This window comes from Haliotis cracherodii, unplaced genomic scaffold, assembly GCF_022045235.1.
Source record: "Haliotis cracherodii isolate W230 unplaced genomic scaffold, xgHalCrac1.p SCAF_1, whole genome shotgun sequence".
Lineage (NCBI taxonomy): Eukaryota > Metazoa > Mollusca > Gastropoda > Lepetellida > Haliotidae > Haliotis > Haliotis cracherodii.
The window spans coordinates 49,184,789-49,207,004 of record NW_027266264.1 but is presented as its reverse complement, the minus strand read 5'-3'; the positions used below and the strand labels follow the sequence as shown (position 1 = coordinate 49,207,004).

The window sequence follows — 22,216 nt, the reverse complement described above, 5'->3', positions numbered from 1 at the left end:
TGAGTTCAGGGGTCGTGCCGTGTGGTGGAGGGCGTGTTATGGTGTAAGCAGGAGAGAACATACTGGTCATCGTTAATTTGACAGCTCAGCGTTACATGGATGACATTCTTCGTCCGACTACGGACAGCTGCCACGTGGTGTCCTTTATCAGCATGACAACGTCAGACCCCATACAGTCCGAATTGTGCAGAATTTCCTTGCAGCCAACAACGTCAACGTATCGCCGTGCCCTGCACATGTCCCCAAAAGAACACCTCTGGGATGTCATGGATCGTCGTGTTCGACAGCGAACACAGCTCCAGCAAACCGACAAAAACTTATCTAGGCCCTCCAAGAAGAATAGCGACATATCCCACATGACATCATTAGACGACTGACTTTTTTCTGTGCGTCTATCTTTTGTGGTTTTTAAAGTAGAGTGATTTAAAACTATGGTAAAGATTCTTTTGGTCGTAAGTTTAATTAAATGGGGGCTATGTTCACTGGTGTGGTCAGCATTCCAGGCTGGGTCAAGACATTGTAAATAGTGCCACATGTGAAACTGAGGCATTGCTCCTGTGTACCTAACACAATCCTCAACAGGTTGATTGATAGTTACAATATAGTAGGGGTGGGGGGTAGCTTAGTGGTTAAACAGTTCGGTCGGAGATATATGGATACAATGTGCGAAGCCCATTTCTGGTGCCCCCCACCGTGGAATTGATGGAATACTGCTAAAAGTATGCCTGCTCCTCATTCACTCACACTGTAGGACGGAGACGACCTGGTTTTGGCCCCAGTGCAGTCCCCCTTGAAAAAGAGCAAGTGAGATCTTGAGTGATCGAGTTGGGTTTAACGCTGCTTTGAACGGTATTTCAGTAATGTCATGGCATGTCAGATTAATGCCAATCAGATAGACCTTTATCACTTTTGTGGAAACTCACGAGTATGGCTATGGTGCTGATAAAACTAGAAAGATAACTAGGGCGAACCTTGATTTGAACCCACGATCAAAGGTTTCTGGGACGACATTTGACGCCTTAGACGACTGGGACACCCGTGCTCCTAGCTCCAGAGTGAGAAGACGATAATGGCGTAATAATGTCATAATTATATTAGTCAATCAAAAAACACTAAAAATTCGACTTGTTCATCGTAATTTTGAGTCGATGCTAAAATAGTGTGATTTTGTTGATTCGCTCCATCCTTTTGTGTTGGAAAAATAAAAATCGTTGAATGTTAAAATGCATTTTATATTGGAGGAAGGTAAAAAGTTTAAATTGCGCATGCACTGCGGTGTAATTGTCAGATACCAAATCATCTTGTCCGATTCCAGTATAATTTGACTCCGTGATACAAGAAACGTGATGCCTTTGTAGTGCAAAATTGAATTTATTCTTCTTTTTATTCCGTGAACGTGTTATTTCCCCGACAAGGAGACTCAGAAAAGACGTAATCGCACCATAAAGAGATTCTAAATTGCCTTTCAAATGATAAAAACGTCAAATGCATATTCGGCTGGAATTTAATTTTTCTTCTTTGGTTCTTACATAATTACTTTAAATTAACTTAAACTTAACTTTTAATAACTATTGTCATCCAACAATTAACGTGACGAGAGTACATACGGAGTATCGGCATGCAAGAGATGAAATAATAAGAAAATAATAGGCTTCGACCTATATTTATGATTATTATATATAAATATATTTTGTTCTGAAGTATCTGTAGTACTGAAATACTACCTAAGGACCCACAGAAACAGAAATAATCAACTCGTTGTAGATTAACCTTTTCAATTACTCTAAATTATCAGTTCATTAATATGTGATCCCATAATATTATTTTAATGTTCTCGTAATATCCTTATATAATATAAGATATCCTTTCTCATAAATTAAGTGAACTAGTGTGTGAGTTAGAAGATCAACATTTGGCGTTTTTCAGACTTTTCAGAAAACAAAGGTTTTCAACTTCGGCGAGGATACCAATTTATCAAAGGCTCAAAGATTTGTTCACGCCAAGATATAAGGTTCAATTTAATTGTGCAGTTGACCTTTAGCGCATCAGGGTTCATCTAAATACAATTTCACCCAGGTGTATCAGAAGGAAAAACAATCTGTCTAGATGTTCTCGATACTGTACGTTCCACTATTGATGTCAAATGACATTTATAGAAATTAAACCATGTTTAAACTCATGGAAATGAGAAATATTGAAATAAGTAAACATATGCGAAGTTAATTTGGAAGTCACTAAGAGAGCTGTGTCAATATAAAACACGTATTATCCAATCAAATTGGAATGTTTAACATCCTTCCTTTCGACAGTGTACGTTTCAAAAACCAACATTATTATGTCGAACAAAGTGGTATGTGTTGTGCTTATATATGGCTTTCAAACCCCAAAAAGAGAAAATATATTGAAATTTGAGAGAAGTCTTACTTCTCAGGTAAATATTCAGTTATCCCATGCACTTTTGTCCAATTGTGTCCAAAGTGTTGCCTTTCACCACCGGGTCTTTCGGAATTCGCAATATTTCCGTTTTTCCTTTTTTTCTGAATAGTAAATATAATTAGAATTTGATTTTAAATCATTTATTACGTAGGTGTACATAAATATATGTCAGTATATACACTGTAGCCGAAGTTGTAACACATGAAACTAAAAGCTAAACAACGATCAACGAACTTCCGCTTCTGTCAGGTTTATTCCATAATATTAGGCCGCAGAGGCTGGTGTTACAAAATTAGAGTTGTGTCACACGGCACCACCACCGCTAGATGTCGCTGCGTTTCCGGAAACGTCGTTTATCCAGTTATTAACGATCTTCTCTAACAGTCTCAGTGGTACTGGACCATTCTCCAGAATCTGACTATGGAAATCTCCTATATCGAATTTGGAACCTGAAATTATAAACCAGACATTCTTTGAATACATTCTTTGAATGCATTTGTACAGTGCACCAAATACATCAAGACCGTTGAAAATAACCATTTTTGAAGTCTCTGAATGTTGATAATTCTGCTTTTAGTGAGTGAGTTGGGTTTAACGCCTCTTTTTAACAGAATTCCAGTTATATCGCGGCTTGTCAGCTTAATGTGGGCGGAAAACCCCAAGTGATGCAGGTCTCAGACGTTTACCACTTCGGTGAAACCCACGAGCACGGGTATGGTGCTGACAAACCTAGAAACATAATCGCGGGTGAACCGGGATTCGAACCCACAGTCATGGGTTTCTGGCGTGCCCAAGAGACGCAACTCTGCACAGCGAATCGCGGCGCCTTAGACGACTGGGCCACCCGTGTCCCCGCTGCTTTTAGGGACTGGTCATGCACATATGGATGAGCAAACCTTTCTTTCCATGGTGTGATAAAGTATACTTTTAATATTTATTAAATATTTAATATTTAATTTTATATTAATTTTAGGTATAATGAATTCATTCAGTCTTACACGCAGCTACTACATCACGAGTCAAACCAACCACTACCCAACAGCTAAGTGTAATCTTCTGTATTGTATGAGGCTTTTTCCTGTAGTATTATGTCAATTAAAATATGGAACGAACCCAGCTTGTCCATCGCAGTTTGTCGTAGCTCCTTTATTTTAAGTTCTCCAATCTTGTAAGCACATGCTTGACCGGGCGTGGTGATGTAGCGGTTTATTTCTATCTCAATCTCATTTCGGCCCATCGGGGTGTGGTCAGCCATGTACGTGATGGCCTGCTGACGTGTCCATCTTCGATAGGAAAGAAAGACAGACATGGTAATGGTCAAAATACACATAACTCTGGCTCAACTACCAGCAGCGCTGATACAGAGCCAGGGCGGGACGCATGTACTCCGATTTACATTTTATTGTCACTGGAGCAGACAAACCCATGGATAATGAAAAGCCTATTTCCCTCAAAGATGTATTCTATATGAGGTTGTCGTATTTCCCAATGATATGAATGTTATATGAGATTGTCGTAATTACTGGTATATGAGGTGGTATACTATTAAGACATGGACATTGTCATCAAAGTTCCACCCATGTATTTTGTTTGCTGTTGTTTAACGCCACAATCAGCAGTATTACAGCTGTATGTATACATGAAGTCACCTAGCCGATCCAGTTTGGTCGCCTCTTACCACCAGCATATGTTGCTAGGGAACTATTTTAATCCGGAATCTCCATCTGGGAAATACAGTGTCAGTGAACTGTCTTTACTTTACGCGGTTTACAATAGTGCGACTCCGATGGCGGCTACAAGACATATATGATTCACAAGCTGCATGTGTCACAAGCTGGATGTGTCACAAGCTGGATGTGTCACAAGCTGCATGTGTCACAAGCTGGATGTGTCACAAGCTGCTGGGAAATACAGTGTCAGTGAACTGTCTTTACTTTACGCGGTTTACAATAGTGCGACTCCGATGGCGGCTACAAGACATATATGATTCACAAGCTGCATGTGTCACAAGCTGGATGTGTCACAAGCTGGATGTGTCACAAGCTGCATGTGTCACAAGCTGGATGTGTCACAAGCTGGATGTGTCACAAGCTGCATGTGTCACAAGCTGCATGTGTCACAAGCTGGATGTGTCACAAGCTGCATGTGTCACAAGCTGGATGTGTCACAAGCTGGATGTGTCACAAGCTGCATGTGTCACAAGCTGGATGTGTCACAAGCTGGATGTGTCACAAGCTGCATGTGTCACAAGCTGCATGTGTCACAAGCTGGATGTGCAGGCTTTTTCGAGCTGAACGTTCGAGATCACCCCTTCGATCTCGTTATGCATAAGCCAACTGAGCTCGTCTACTCCGGTATATACTGCTTTCACACATACATCCTGTATTGATTTATGTCTCATTTGAAGTTTCTGTGTCGTCACAATATTTTCACAATATCACCTTATCTCACTATATTCGTTGATTTCGAAAAAACAGCCTAAGTCGGAGTATTTCAGTGCAAACGACGCCGACATTGTGTAATTGCAGTCCCCGATGACGTCAGGTGAGGTGAGGTGAAATAGGGTTTAACGTTGCGTTCAAGATTATTGGGCTTATATAGCCACGTGCATGCACGCACGTGAGTATGTGTGTGTCTGTGTCTCTTTGTGTGTGTGTGTGTGTCCGAAAACACCACTCCTTGTTGTAGACCCTTCATGCTGAGGGTCAGGCAGGGTAACAACAAGTACCATCTTCTAACGTCTTTAGGTATGACGCGGCCGGGGATCGAACCCCTGGACCTTCCGCTCTCCAGGCTGATGCTCTACCACTAGACCACGGAGGCGGTCCCCGATGACGTCAGCAATACGTCATGTAGATGATGTCATCAACGTGAGATTTGTAAGACTAAAAAGGAACTTTATGTATCATCATATTTAGTATTCGTTTGTTATTGTTATATTTTAGTGCAGGTATGTCATCCTCACAAATTCACTTTGATACCGAACACATGAACCAAATTCTTCTCTTCCTACTTCCCTATGAAACAAATTCCTGCTTACCCAATGACGACATGGCTATTTTTGCAACGTTATTTCTTGACTTTACCAGAGGTTGGTGAAGATCTAATGACAGAGACACATTGCTTTCTGTTCAGGCCACATCCCCACGTCAGACATGTCTCCACGTCTCAATCCTTCACCCATGACAGACGCCTCTGTCATTACATTCATGCTCAGTGAGAGAGTATAATCTTTAAAGATTAAAGAGACAGTTAACTGTCCCTTGTGATATATATTTTTCCAATGCCATAACTGCCGCATTCGACGTTGGTCGTCCATCTGTGGTATGCAGGTTCATTACGATAACACTACATGTCTGCTGGGCACATTGAAGACATTGTTGATTGGAACTCACCCAAAGTAATGTATTCCGGTGTCAACGACCAGTCTGCACGCACGGAATATCTCCTCCCCGTATCGGCCAAGTCTGAGAATTGGAAACGAAACCATGAACACTGGGGTGCTTTACTGTTAAACGTCGCGCAGGTCTTCCTATTCCAGCCACAATAATGATGCTGATTATTTTCATCATCACTAGCACCATCACCATCACCATCACCATCACCGTCATCATAAATAGAATATGACGTGAATTTCAAATAGCACATACATGTATTACTCTGTCAAGGAGTCAATGTAAAATTTGCATTCAAAACTTCCTCGGGAGTATACAACTCAAGCTCTTTCCTGTTGGGTACCCATTCTCTGCTGGGTGAACTTCTAAATACTTTCTTTTACTTCCAAGGGCTACATGCTCAGCAATGGCTATATGGACCATTGAAATTACCGTTGGATATTTTGCATGAAATGGTAATATGAAGCGCAGTAGACTATATTCATACTCACAGTTCGTTATCGTCTTTATAGATACCTAAATATTCTCCGAGAGATTCTGCATATAGACCCCATCCCTGATAAAGAAACACATCAAAATAAAAGAGCCATGAAGAAGACAGTCTGGAATGAGATATTGGTCTGCAGAGAGCGCGCATGGTCTGGACAATTTAAAATTGACTTATATATTGTAATACCATCGATGATGAATCTCTTAATACTGCCTCCAGGGGGAACCAATGTCATATTAAATACATCAATACGGACTTCATTGAAAATAATCGCAGATCGAGTCAATATGAGGTATTGTCTCTGCGCATAATGGCCATGGCCTATCATTGAATTATAATATCACAACAGCCCAATCAGAGAGTTATTGGGCCTGGAAGCCCTGGGGTTAAAATACAATGCATTTTCCTGTTCAGGTGCTTGGTTCTCCACTGTTACCAGTATTGACTGAAATAAAGTAATTTAAGACCCAAATGTGTAAAAGACCATTTCTGCCTCAAACGGAATGTATATACATTCTTTAATAATGAAAGGCAGTTTTAGCTCATATTCAATTCCATAAAACAAAGAAAATATATAATGAATTCTGAACATACACAAGAAAATGTCCCACAGGCCTCTGGCCTCATCAGTACCATGAATAAAGATTGACTAATACAATAATGTTTAACGTCTTTATCCAATATAATCTCATATTCAGCTAATATGACTTATTGTCTATTGCCATAGCTTTTATACCATATCAAAATAATGATTCAATATCACAGCGACCCTTGTCCTGATGCCTGGCTTCTCTGCTTTGACTGTTCCCAGTGTTTTTGTGAGTGAGTGAGTGAGTTGGGTTTAACGCCGCTTTTAACAGTATTACAGTTATATCGCGACGTGACAGTAGGAGGAAAGTCCGAAGTGATGCAGGTCTCAGAACCCACGAGCACGGGTATGGGGCTGACAAACCTAGAAACATAATCGGGGCGAACCGAGATTTGAACCCACAATCATAGGTTTCTGGCGTGCCCAAGGGACGCAACTCCGCACAAAGAATCGCAGCGCCTTAGACGAATGGGCCATCCGTGCTCCCAATTCTCTGCAAGGGTTTGATCTGATGTTAAAGTAGTTGAAGAGAAACACTCTATTCTGATTACAAGTATATGTCTAGGTCTAGGAGTTGTATTTGGTGCTAGGTGTGTAACCCTGACATTTGTATGTATTCTTGGTTGCCATTAAGTGTTAGATTTATATACAAAATACATTTTGAGTTTGTAGTTAAACAAAGTGTATGACGGACTTATGTCATACTTGCTTGGATGTAGACCACACCCAGCTACTCACCTCAGTGTACGCCGTGTAAAACGGAAAGTGATAAGGAACGGCAAAATATTTCTCATATTCAATATTTCTCTGGAAGTCTGGCAGGCTGGCAGTGAGCGCGTACACGGACTGAAACGATGGGGAGTAGAAGGTATTCACTGATTAGGTGGCATGTTACAACATGGAGCTGTGTATATCGTCTCTGAGAACGTGTGTACACTTTGTGATCATGTCAATGACTCACCTGTAGATGATGACCAGGTACTGTTTCATGTAGAGTCAATGCCATCATACTGAACGTGTTTCTGAAAGAAGATACATCGACAGAACTGAGCACCAGAACACGTTGGATATGGTGTGTCATGGTGGCGTCGCTAAGAACATATATATATAATGGCATAACATTGACTAGGTACTTTGTTTTAAAGACTGCTGAAACGAAATTATTTTGTACCAACGCCACTACATGTAGGTTATAAGTGAGTGTGTGTGAGTATGGTTTTACGCCGCTTTTAGCAATATTCCAGCAATATCATAGCGGGGAACACCAGACATGGGCTTCACATATTGTACCCATGTCGGGAATCGGTCTGACGAGCGAACGCTTTAACCACTAGGCTACCCGACTGACCCTGCAGGTTATTAAGTCACCACCACATATACTAATGACATTTTACTGAGCACATATCACTACCAACGACTGGCAGCGACGAATGCGACAAAGAACAAATAATCCATTTGGTCTGACCTAATCTGTAATGTAGGTTCAGCATACATAAAAAAAATTACTTCTCTGATTGTGAGTATCTCAAGCATATAAGCTCAACATCCGAGTATGGTAATGTAAGTGAATAATTCATTTTAGGCGATTCTTTCGTTTCAAAAACGAAAAACCTGAGGAAAGATTTCATGGGGGCGTTTGTCCAAAAACGTGGTTGACATAGATATACTGACATATGTATCTACATGCCTTTGCACAAGTGTTTGTGAAAGGCGCGATCGGCGGGGCAGGATACGGTCGCCTTTTCGCGAACATCTGGTATCATCACTATGTGCTAGTGATTCATAAAAACCTGCTTGTGATATAGTCGGAATCGTACACTGGACAACGAAGATTTCTTAAGATTATGGAAAGATATTTGACGCTGTTATCATTTACGACAGAAACCCGAGTGTGTTATTCCGGAACTGTTTATTCGGTTTATTGGAGGAAAGTGTTTACTTATGATGATATATTTACTTACGTTTCGTTTGGCCTTTTAAGGTTGACCTGGAATACTCCCTGCCGTGATCCGTCCGCTGTTCCCGCTATGTACGTCCCCCCGGTACCGTCATTGGGCATGGACTCCACACTGGTGACGGAGGGGCAACAGGGATAGTTCTTTATATATTGCAACTTTCGTTAATGTACGTCAGCGACCCCTTCAGTTGTAAAATGGATTTCAACGCTCACCTCTGGAGTGTTGAATGCATATCTTTCGCGATCGTGCGATGACTGTAATGAACTGTAGAGCACGTCCCAATAATCGCGACTTTGACGCGAGACATTGATACCGAACACATGAACCAAATTCCTCTCATCCTACTTCCCTATGAAACAAATTCCTACTTACCCAATGACAACAACGTTTCTGTTGAACAGAATAACAAATAACAAAGGTCAAAGATACAATTTTCACTGCTACAGCAGTAACTAGGACAACTTCTACCACCATATTTATACGTGTGTGTGTGTGTGTGTGTGTGTGTGTGTGTGTGTGTGTGTGTGTGTGTGTGTGTGTGTGTGTGTGTGTGTGTATACCGGTGTTATAGTGCTGGTCCATTGGCGATACCATGCCGCGGTATAACATGCATACACCACTCAGACACAGCCGAGCCGACCAGCCAGCGTTTTATCCTCTTAAATGCCGGATGCCAGACAGGGTAACAACACGTACCATATGAAGGCTTTATTGGTATGACGCGACCCGGGGATCGAACCACCGACCTTGCACTCTCTGGGCAGACGCTCTATCCACTAGACCACGGATGCCATCACTCAAACAATAATAACATGTATCTATAGGAAGGCTGCTAATAATCATTGTTTACGGTAATTTCGGCTTTAAAATATGATTTAGAACGACATGTGACCATAGACCAAGTGGTAGACAGGCAGATTTTAATCGGCAGCCATTGATATTTGCAGCGAATGGACAGAACTCTGCCAATCGCGTTGCCTCGTCATTTCATTGTCTTACGTCTAGTGCAATCCATGTGTGTCTTACCTGACATTGAGGTTTGGTATATTCTTGAATGCCCTCGATAACTGTGGGTATATTCTCTCATATACCATATATCGGTATTCCTTCAAGAGTTCATCCTGGAATTATAGAAAGGGAACTTCTTCAATATAATTTCAATTCCTTCGTCTTTCGTACTTCTTTCCATCTTGTAAACACGTAAACATTCAACATACGAGATAAGCGAGAGAGTGAGAAGGGTGCTGACCTTGGTACTAGTATCCGAGGAACATTACATGGGCTCGACATGAACCCGTTTTGGGATTCGAACCAGAACATCTGCTACATACTTAAACGTACTAACTCCTCCGCTAACCAATACTCAATAGGAGGGTGATATTACAATCCTGATTGGAAATAAACTACGGATATCCATTAAGGTTTACATATTTATGAATTCATAAGAATTTAATTGACACAAATTGAAACATCTAGATTATGTCATCTGCCTTTCCTTTTCCTCTACATATAACGATTATTTAACTTTGATAACAAGAGCTATCTTTATATACGCATCGTACCCCCTGGTGATGCTACAAGGAAACGGGATGATATAAAGATCCGATATACTTGTATATATAACTCGCTGCACATGAATCACCTCAACTTACGGCACTGTTCAGATGAAACTGGGGTTGTTCTTTCAACTGCTTGTAAAATTCTGCTACAGTCCAAGTAAATTTTCTTTTCCGCATTATCTAAAATGAATTCATCCATTAAGGTAGTTTTATACTCAGTTTGGAGATGTGTATAAACTACAGGTAGTGGAGACACATACCCCGTATCAATCCACTGTGAGGTAAAATGATGGCATTGAAGAATTGAATGATAGTCTAAAGGGTACGTCATACATTTCCAAAAGCTATTTCTTTTCATTCCTTATTTCACTTTGTCAATGTTATTGTTTCCTTCCTTCCATCCTTCATCTCACCATCTGTATCTCTGAGCTGATCCGCGCAACCTCCTCCTTGCCCTTCTGATGCACCTCCTCTGGGGTGAGGTCCACCGAGATGTGCCACTTCAGGCAGGCCCTGTACAAGTCTTTACCTTTAGGCAGCCCCAACACACCGTACGTGGTGCGTGTCTGGAAGATGTAGTCCTTCAACAGAACATGGCACGTGACTCACAGCAGCAGTACTTGGGGCAGCTGTCATTCAGTAGGTGGAAATCAGTGACGTCAAGAGGGGGAAAGGATTGAATTCAGTAGGTATATATAAGTGACGTCACTTGGCGTGAATCAGTGACGTCAGTAGGTGTCAATGAGTGATGTCAGTAGGTGTCAATGAGTGACATCAGTAGGTGTGAATGAGTGACGTCAGTAGCTGTGAATGAGGGACGTCAGTATGTGTCAATGAGTGACGTCAATAGGTATGAATGATTGACGTCAGTAGGTGTTGATAAGTGGCGCCAGTAGGTGTGAATGATTGACGTCAGTTGATGTGAATGATTGATGTCAGTAGGTGTAGATAAGTGGCGCCAGTAGGTGTGAATTATTGACGTCAGTTGATGTGAATGATTGATGTCAGTTGGTGTGAATGAGTGACGTCAGTAGGTGTGAATGAGTGATGTAAGTAGCTGTGAATGAGTGACTTCAGTAGGTGTCAATGAGTGGTGTCAATAGGTATGAATGATTGACGTCAGTAGGTGTGAATGAGTGACGTCAGTAGATGTAGATAAGTGGCGCCAGTAGGTGTGAATGATTGACGTCAGTTGATGTGAATGAGTGACACCAGTAGATTTGAATGAGTGATGCTAGTAGGTGTGAATGAGAGACGTCAGTAGGTGTCAATAAGTGACGCCAGTAGGTGTGAATGAGAGACGTCAGTAGGTGTGAATGAATGACGTCAGTAGGTGTCAATGAGTGACGTCAATAGGTATGAATGATTGACGTCAGTAGGTGTAAATGAGTGACGTCAGTAGGTGTGATTGAATTACGTCAGTAGGTGTGAATGAGTGACGTCAGTAGATGTGACGCCAGTGGGGGTGAATGAGTGATGCTAGTACATGTAGGTGAACGAGTGGCCTCAATAGGCATTATTAAGTGATGTCAGTAAATTATATGAATGGTTCACTAAACCTCAGTGACAGCACCAGGTGTAAACGAACAGCTTAAGCATGCTCTGCTCTACCGGTAACCTACACACAACCCAGGCAGATAAAGGAACAGAGAGCTTCCACACCCACCGTCATTAGTTGTTACCGAAATACATTGAAATATTGGAGGTTTCTTCGTGTATAGTGAACCTAAGAATTAGTAAACCATTATCACGCGACAGAAACACATATAAACAATATGCATATAATATAGAGGGTCGGTGGCGTAGCCTTGTTGTCAAAACGTTCGCTCGTCAAGACGAAGGGTTCGATTCCCCACATGGGTACAAAGTGTGAAGCCCATTTCTGCTGTCCGCTGCAAGGATATTGCTGGAATATCGCTGAAAATCGCTAAAAGGCGGGGTAAAAACTCACTCACTCAAACAACCAAACATTTTTTTTTATAACTCTCAGCTCTAAGTCAACTAACCCTTGGGAAAGTCTAGGTGCGACCTGCCCTAAACGACAATGACAGTGGTCTCTCAAGTATTTTATCATAGAATCTCATCTCATAAACAACTACCATTGAGGAAAGCGGAATCCCTATATTTTTAACATATGAAACAAAGTCAATGAACAAATATAACATGTGAAAACGAGAAATATTAGTTATCTACCGCATGCTATCAGTGCAAATCAGTTTTCTACTTCACTACGCCATTCAGTCCTACCCAGCACTGTGTGTACCTGCTCAATGTATTCCTTGATTCCCTTGAACCCGACCAGCAGATTCACCACAGCCTGTCGACCACGAGTGCGTAAGTCTGTCCTGGAAATAAATAGACAGACTATATACGATGGATCTAAAGATCCTTGCACCGTATCCTGTTGTAACAAACGTCGAAGGCCAGTGTGTCAATCGTATTACGCCTCAACAGCTTATTGATTACATTTTCCGACCGTAAGAATTAAAACGTTGAGTCCATCTACATGGAAGCTCTAAATACTTTTACATGTCACAATATTTTGAGACAACTTTACAACTTTACTTTATAATTTGGTATGTTGAACTCTGATCCTCACTCACATATTCTACACAATCCAAAAAAAGAGTTATTGTTTGGGCTACAGTTTTTCAGTTATGCCACATCGTGACAGTTTAAAGAGGACGTAAAGCCCTAAACAGATTGAATCTGGGAATGGTACCCACTTTCACAGGAGAATGGCACTTGAAAGGAACGCAATTCTGCACAGCGAGTTGCATTGCCAATCCTCAGAGGACTAGGTAATCCGTATTTATTATCATTTTTAAGAGTTCTATTGCATCCCTTCCACATACTTGTCATTTGTGGAGATGGGCAGCTTGTCGACGTCAGTGGTGAATGGCTTGTAGAAGACTGATGTCTCAGGGTTTGCCACCAGCAGCGGCTCAATCTGTCCTGGGAGTTTGTCCTGGAGGGTTATACACGAGCATCAGATCCAGGACAGATCATTGAAGTCACTATACATTTTTATATATGTTTATATTTATCGTCGTCTCATGTTTTACACTATGGTGATTCTTTTCAATGATAAAGCATTCTTTCGTCAAAAAAAGTGAAGATAAACTTGTCGATTGTTTCATGTATGCATTTCATACTTATTAATCCAATGCAACATATAAATATTGCCTATGAATAAACAATCCGGTTTCGGATAATCAAGCACCGATACAAACACCAGGGTAAGATGCCACCCAATCAGCCAGGTCATTAAATCTACCCACTCTCATCTCAAGAGCCTAATGGAGAGTTGCATAACAATAGATTCCATATTTCATAGAGTGAGATAAAAAAAATAGATAACACCGTTTGTTGTCAAGATATGTATCCAGATATACAATTACTTGTAACACTTGAAAAGGCGCCTGGTTCTAGAGAAGATACAAATGTGTCACCCGACCAAAGATGCTTTGCCTTGACGGTTGTCTTGTATGTGTTCTTACCACTGAGACTCGATGGTACGTATGTCCGTTCTTCGCCGCTTCCTTGAACCGTGTGATGTACTGGTTAAACTAGAACATATTGTGTATATTATAATTATGAGGTATAACTAAAGTTGATATGTCAAATCATTAACGATGAAAGCACGAAAAGTCACATTTACAAATTCAACGTAGATATCTTAAACGAATGCAGTTCATGAGGTGAACATTAAAGCGTCTACTCTCGTGGATATTGAAATGACGACATTTTATCGTTAATCCTTGCATTCCCAAAATATGTATAAATCTATGTTTGGGGAACTATTCAATAAAATGTGTTTACTTGCATGTTTTAACTGCATTTATACAAGACAATGCGACAATGAATGAAAAGGGATTGTAAAATGTGCATCCTAAATGTAGAATTCTCGTTCTAGACATGGAACCAACACGATACAAATATTGTCACAAGACGAATTTAAGACGAACGGACTTATATCCTATTAAGTGTCTACAACCAGATGTGTAGCACTCAAATATATCCCATTAGAAATCTACATGTCAGCTTCATCGGTTTGACTTCATGATCAGTTTAGGACATGACGTATCAGGCACGTAATTCAACCATATATTGAAACCACAATGACCAGGTACATTATCTTCCGGTCATATGTAAATCCTATACTAACAGTTGTCCGGCCAGCTGTGGTATACTGGCGAGAGATGAACAATCGCTACTTTCCACGGTCATGCGTATTGTGCTTATGACAATTACTAGCTTGAAATGACTAAAATACATCTTAATAAGACCATTTCGGACAGTGAGCAGTCAATGAATTTAACATTGGATACATAAAGACATTTGATCAAACCACAAAACAAGAAACCAATAATCTCCAGTTTACCTTAGTCGGCCACAGTTGTAACCGGGAGAGGTATTTCTCGTAATCCTGTTTTGTTTCATATTTAAGGATGCGGACATTGTATGCAGGATCGATCTGGTCGCCCTCTAGGAAGTTGAGGGGATTCAGGGGACCATAGCTGAAATAAGCATATATAACAGTAACAGGAGAAAGTACAAATATGTTAATCGTGTCAGTATTGAATCATAAAGCATCAATAAAGTAACAATTGTCCTGACTGAAAATCTATCGTGTGAAGAAGCACTTTAAAGGCAAATTATCACATGATGAAACAATTTCAATCACATTTCTAACATAATACAAATACATGAATAGTATCCTTACTGGTAATCCAGGATAAGGTAAAGCACCTCACAAAACGCGTTTGAGACAAGTAGGCGGTGCACAGAAGTTGGGCAAACATATTTGGTTTATTATACAGGTAGAGAGGGTGTATGCATATTGTTCACGTGCAGGTCATGACGATGAAACTGACTACGCTCCCATGGACTCAAGTGTTGCTCATAGACCATTATGTCGATACCAGAATTCTTAGCCGAGACATCCATGGTACTACTTGTCGAGGACCACCCGCTACCCCTTTCTTTAAAATGGCGCGCGCCAGTGGGCGGACCTCATACATAGTCATAAGGGATTAATTGTCAGGTCACAACTCAGCTTATCCTGGCTGGCTTACCTGTAGGTCACTGTTATAATGACTTACCATGTAATACAAAGTAAGTGATAGGTATAGCAGCATAATACAAATATAGAGATACGTATTCTATCATATTGGTTCGTTGTTGGTTGGTTTGTTGTTTAACGCCGCACTCAGCAATATTCCAGCGGTCTGTAAATAATCGAGTCTGGACAAGACAATCCCGTGATTAATATCATGAGCATCACTCCATACAATTGGGATCGATGACATGCATCAACCAAGTCAGCGAACCTGACCACCCGATCCCGTTAGTCGCCTCTTACGACAAGCATAGTCGCATTTCACGGTAAGCATGGGTTGCTGAAGACCAATTCTAGCCAAGATCTTCACGGGTCGTATTCTATCATAAAGCACATAATGTGAAACGCATCTTGATATCACAAACCTACATTAGGAACATATACGTACACGCGCCACTGGTGGTTGGAAGAAAACGTGGATAGAGTGTCGTTAAACACTTCATAACTATACTTCTCTGATGTCGTCAAGGCGTCGGTGCTGATGGTGGAGAGTCGGCGGATAAAGTCATCTATTATGGCCTGAAATTAAATATCACATAACGTTATACAAGCACACCTTTGAGTCGTTGATTTGTCGACCCAGAAATGTAAACAGAGCTCAAGCTAGGGGAATCATCATCATCAGTGAGGAAGAGCGGTCAGTCTGGAACACAGATCGATGGCAAGGACACGTTCATATAGAACAGATGTCGCGTGAGTGTTCAAAGCATGAATACACCAAATTTCGGTGAGTATATATCACACACATTTCCAAACAAACCGTTAATACAATGTCTTTTTCTGGAAATGTCATGTGTGTTCTTTTCAATACCTCGGCTGGAAAGATATTAATAATGAAGTACGGAGGTGAGGTGAAACGCGCATTCAAAATTATTGCACTTCTAAACTGACGTGCACACACTTGTGTCTGTGTGCGTGTGCGTGTGCGTGTGCGTATGCGTGTGTGTGTGTGTGTGTGTGTGTGTGTGTGTGTGTGTGTGTGTGTGTGTGTGTGTCTGTACATGAAGAACATGCTTGAAAGGAAGACCCTATTACCTGACTGTCTGTCTGAACATAAACAACATTCTTGAGAGGAAGACCCTATAACTTGACAGTCTGTACATAAGCAACAAGCTGGAGAGGAAGACCCTATTACCTGACTGTATGTCTGTATATAAACAACATGCTGGAGAGGAAGACCCTATTGCCTCACAGTCTGTATGTACATAAACAACATGCTGGAGAGGAAGACCCTATTACCTGACTGTATGTCTGTATATAAGCAACAAGCTGGAGAGGAAGACCCTATTGCCTCACAGTCTGTATGTACATGAGCAACAAGCTGGAGAGGAAGACCCTATTACCTGACTGTATGTCTGTATATAAACAACATGCTGGAGAGGAAGACCCTATTGCCTCACAGTCTGTCTGTACATAAACAACATGCTGGAGAGGAAGACCCATTACCTGACTGTATGTCTGTATATAAACAACATGATTGAGAGGAATACCCTATTACCTGACTGTCTGTCTGTACATAAACAACATGCTTGAAAGGAAGACCCTATTACCTGACTGTCTGTTATAAACAGCACGATGGAGAGGAAGGAATACCCTATTACCTGACTGTATGTCTGTACATAAACAATATGATTGAAAAGAAGATCATATCACCTGACAGTCTGTACATAAACAACATGCGGGAGAGGAAGACCCTATTACCTGACTGTCTGTTATAAACAGCACGATGGAGAGGAAGGAATACCCTATTACCTGACTGTATGTCTGTACATAAACAATATGATTGAGAAGAAGATCCTATCACCTGACTGTCTGTACATAAACAACATGCGGGAGAGGAAGACCCTATTACCTGACTGTCTGTACATTCACAACATGCTGGAGAGGAAGACCCTATTACCTGACTGTCTGTACATACACAACATGATGGAGAGGAAGACCCATTACCCTGACAGTATGTACATAACCAACATTCTTGAGAGGAAGACCCTATTACCTGACAGTCTGTACATAAACAACATGATGGAGAGGAAGACCCTATTGCCTCACAATATGTACATACGCGTAAACAACATGCGGGAGAGGGAGACCCTATTACCTGACTGTCTGTACATAACAAACATTCTTAAGAGGAAGACCCTATTACCGGACTGTCTGTACATAAACAACATGCGGGAGAGGAAGACCCTATTACCTGACTGTCTGTACATACACAACATGATGGAGAGGAATACCCTATTATCTGACTGTATGTCTGTACATAAACAATATGATTGAGAAGAAGATCCTATCACCTGACAGTCTGTACATAAACAACATGATGGAGAGGAAGACCCATTACCCTGACAGTATGTACATAACCAACATTTTAAGAGGAAGACCCTATTACCTGACTGTCTGTATATAAACAACATGGTGGAGAGGAAGACCCTATTACCTGACTGTCTGTCTGTACATAACCAACATTCTTGAGAGGAAGACCCTATTACCTTACTGTCTGTATATAAACAACATGATGGAGAGGAATACCCTATTACCTGACTGTATGTCTGTACATAAACAATATGATTGAGAAGAAGATCCTATCACCTGACAGTCTGTACATAAACAACATGCTGGAGAGGAAGACCCATTAGCCAGACAGTTTGTACATAAGCAATATCCTGGAAAGGAAGATCCATTTCCCTGACTGTCTGTACATAAACAACATGATGGGGAGGGAGACCCATTGGCCTGGCAGTTTGTACACAAACAATATCCTGGAAGGGGAAAACCCATTTCCCTGACAGTCTGTACATACACAACATGATGGAGAGGAAGACCCTATTACCTGACAGTCTGTCTGTACATTAACAATATGATTGAGAGGAAGATCCTATTACCTGACAGTCTGTACATAAACAACATGCTGGAGAGGAAGACCCTAGAGAGGTACACGCAACTTTCTCGTATCTGGGTATGTCATACTTGGAGACTATCTAGCCACACCCACCTTCAATTTGTCGTCTCTAATCAAACCATACACGGGGAGACAATCCAGACAAACTCTCTCGCATCTAAGTGCACCATACACGGGGAGACAATCCAGACAAACTCTCTCGCATCTAAGTGCACCATACACGGGGAGACAATCCAGACACACTCTCTCGCTTCTAAGTGCACCATACATGGGGAGACAATCCAGACACACTCTCTCGCATGTAAGTGCACCATACACGGGGAGACAATCCAGACAAACTCTCTCGCATCTAAGTGCACCATACACGAGGAGACAATCCAGACAAACTCTCTCGCATCTAAGTGCACCATACACGGGGAGACAATCCAGACACACTCTCTCGCATCTAAGTGCACCATACACGGGGAGACAATCCAGACACACACTCTCGCATGTAAGTGCACCATACACGGGGAGACAATCCAGACAAACTCTCTCGCATCTAAGTGCACCATACACGGGGAGACAATCCAGACACACTCTCGCATCTAAGTGCACCATACACGGGGAGACAATCCATACACTCTCTCGCTTCTAAGTGCACCATACATGGGGAGACAATCCAGACACACACTCTCGCATGTAAGTGCACCATACACGGGGAGACAATCCAGACAAACTCTCTCGCATCTAAGTGCACCATACACGGGGAGACAATCCAGACACACTCTCGCATCTAAGTGCACCATACACGGGGAGACAATCCATACACTCTCTCGCTTCTAAGTGCACCATACACGGGGAGACAATCCAGACACACTCTCTCGCATCTAAGTGCACCATACACGGGGAGACAATCCAGGCACACTCTCTCGCATGTAAGTGCACCATACACGGGAAGACAATCCAGACACACTCTCTCGCATCTAAGTGCACCATACACGGGGAGACAATCCAGACAAACTCTCTCGCATCTAAGTGCACCATACACGGGGAGATAATCCAGACACACACTCTCGCATGTAAGTGCGCCATACACGGGGAGACAATCCAGACACACTCTCTCGCATCTAAGTGCACCATACACGGGGAGACAATCCAGACACACACTCTCGCATGTAAGTGCACCATACACGGGGAGACAATCCAGACAAACTCTCTCGCATCTAAGTGCACCATACACGGGGAGACAATCCAGACACACTCTCGCATCTAAGTGCACCATACACGGGGAGACAATCCATACACTCTCTCGCTTCTAAGTGCACCATACACGGGGAGACAATCCAGACACACTCTCTCGCATCTAAGTGCACCATACACGGGGAGACAATCCAGACACACACTCTCGCATGTAAGTGCACCATACATGGGGAGACAATCCAGACACACTCTCTCGCATCTAAGTGCACCATACACGGGGAGACAATCCAGACACACTCTCTCGCATCTAAGTGCACCATACACGGGGAGACAATCCAGACACACTCTCTCGCATCTAAGTGCACCATACACGGGGAGACAATCCAGACACACTCTCTCGCTTCTAAGTGCACCATACATGGGGAGACAATCCAGACACACTCTCTCGCATCTAAGTGCACCATACACGGGGAGACAATCCAGACACACTCTCTCGCATCTAAGTGCACCATACACGGGGAGACAATCCAGACACACTCTCTCGCTTCTAAGTGCACCATACATGGGGAGACAATCCAGACACACTCTCTCGCATCTAAGTGCACCATACTCAGTCGGTTTGTCGTCTCCAAGTAGCCAAACAGAGACCAACTAGCCACACTGAACCTCTTCGTCTCTTGGGCCATTAAACCAAACTCACCTTTCTCGTCTCCAAAGACACCATGCTGAAATCTTCTACTGTGTTGTCGTACGTGTGGACGCCAGTCTCCGTGGTAAACTCGGGGGAGTCCATCTCACGCCATCGGTAAAACTCGGCCTCCAGTGACCGCAGGTCATCGCCAACTGATCCACCTATACCAACCGGTAAAATTACATTGCGGTCGAACCAGTCATGTGTATATTTCAATAAGCTTTCTAAAGTACTCAATAAATTACACTGTATACGTTATCAAATACCGAAAAAAATGGTGGCCTAGTAATTAAAGAGTCGAAATATCGGGTTAAATTCCCAACAAAGGAACACGTGAAACCAATATATAGTACGAACGAACGAACGAACGAACGACCGAACGAACGCACCCACTAATTTTTACCTTCCTACGAAATGGTGAAAGCAAAACATGCAAAAACCCTTATCTATAGTTATCAAATCAGAGACTTATTACGTTACATGCGCAGCAAGCTATGGTACTGGGAGTATTAAAGTCGGTACACCGACATTTTCGTCCCACAAAGTGAAAGGTCACAGGTCAAGATTTGACCTATGGTGACACCAGTGTAAAAGCTCGTCGTTCAAGCCAATGTCATTAGTGGTTTAGAATGACAAAGTGCCTGTGGTAGTGTGGAGTGGAATGCATCAAGCTGGTGACCTCACACGGCCTGGGTGTCTGATGTGTGAATGCGAATGAAATAGCACATGTAGTAGTTGTTTACGTTCGTCAATTCTGTTTACAAACAAGTTCTTGTGTATTGTATGAAGGTGCACATTACTATAACTGTAGTTATAAAAGCATTATCTTTAAACGTTTTTAAATAACCGAATTATGACTTTGAATAGCATAAACCCTGTTTGCATAAATGTATATAGATAATGTTTTATTAATTATATAACAGTGTACAGATGTACATATATATGATACGAGTATTAATGTGAATATCTGAAGGAAAGTATTCAACTATGTGACAAATGTACGTGTAGAATAAAGCTTGGTTACCTAATGTACAGTGCCGAGAATTATTAACAATCAAATAAACGCATTTCACATATATGTACTGTATAAAAACATAACATGGATATCGGCATTACAAGGTGTACGTATAGTTAACAGGGAATAACATGCACACATATAAAATGATACAACTACCAACGTGGCTGACACACATTATCAATGCGGGCATGAAACTGTTATTATGATATGTGAAATGTACATAAGCTGTCAGAATGACATATGAAATGAACACTCACCAGCTGACGGAGCCAGCTGTGTGGCCAGCACAATAACAGCAACAAGCACCAGGCTGGAAATGAAGCAAGCAAATAGACATTTGGCAGAAACTTTGAATCTGGACGCCGACATGGCTGCAGTGATCTGCCGAATGCAGTTGGCCCCACACTCCGAAATCCCTACTCCCTCTATCTGCCATCAAGGATAATAAGTCTCTTTATTATTTATTCATGTTCTGAAATATAATAACGGCGTGCAGGGTATACAGTGCATTACCTAAGGTGTAAAAGGCCTCTCTCACCCCCGGGACGTCAACTGGTGGCAATCTGTCACCCCGGGCTTCTCAATTCAATGAAAGTGAGTTCATGTCCATCCCTGGTGCCCGCAACTGTAATCTAATACCGCTTTACAAAGGGATTTAACACAGATCTAGGAGGTGCAGGTCTCTCACATGAAACATGTCTCACCTAGATGTCATCCGCTTATCCGCTTATCACAGCTGTTTCAAATCGCGATATCGTCTTGTTTAAAAGTATTCCCTCCGATGCGTCTCTCCTATTGAACCACATTGAACCACGATATATCATGGACGCTTGCTGCCACAGATCCCTTTAATGCTAGGCCTATTGCCTCATTAGCC

General features: G+C 41.9%; 1 protein-coding gene across 1 annotated transcript; it reads right to left on the bottom strand.

The window, feature by feature from the left end:
- Positions 1-2,661: 2,661 nt before the first annotated feature.
- On the bottom strand, positions 2,662-21,727 carry LOC139465009 (uncharacterized). The gene is made up of 17 exons (XM_071246679.1): positions 21,597-21,727; positions 20,331-20,482; positions 15,938-16,068; positions 14,812-14,947; positions 13,928-13,996; positions 13,283-13,395; positions 12,691-12,772; positions 10,841-11,008; positions 10,521-10,607; positions 9,895-9,989; positions 8,872-8,979; positions 7,872-7,932; positions 7,649-7,756; positions 6,323-6,387; positions 5,832-5,903; positions 3,550-3,719; positions 2,662-2,885 (listed from the first exon to the last, which is right to left on the bottom strand). The coding sequence occupies exons 1-17, from the start codon at positions 21,706-21,708 to the stop codon at positions 2,740-2,742; spliced, it is 1,875 nt and encodes a 624-aa protein (XP_071102780.1). The 5' UTR covers positions 21,709-21,727; the 3' UTR covers positions 2,662-2,739.
- Between the last annotated feature and the right edge of the window lie 489 nt (positions 21,728-22,216).

What these genes read in the sequence shown, in the direction of transcription:
- LOC139465009 (XM_071246679.1), bottom strand. Translation starts at nt 21,708, where the DNA reads ATGTCGGCGTCCAGATTCAAAGTTTCTGCCAAATGTCTATTTGCTTGC. An exon ending in TACCTGGTCATCATCTACAG is followed by an intron (nt 7,757 to 7,871) that starts GTGAGTCATTGA and finishes CCATCGTTTCAG; the next exon opens with TCCGTGTACGCGCTCACTGC. An exon ending in AACTGCGATGGACAAGCTGG is followed by an intron (nt 2,886 to 3,549) that starts GTTCGTTCCATA and finishes TTATAATTTCAG; the next exon opens with GTTCCAAATTCGATATAGGA.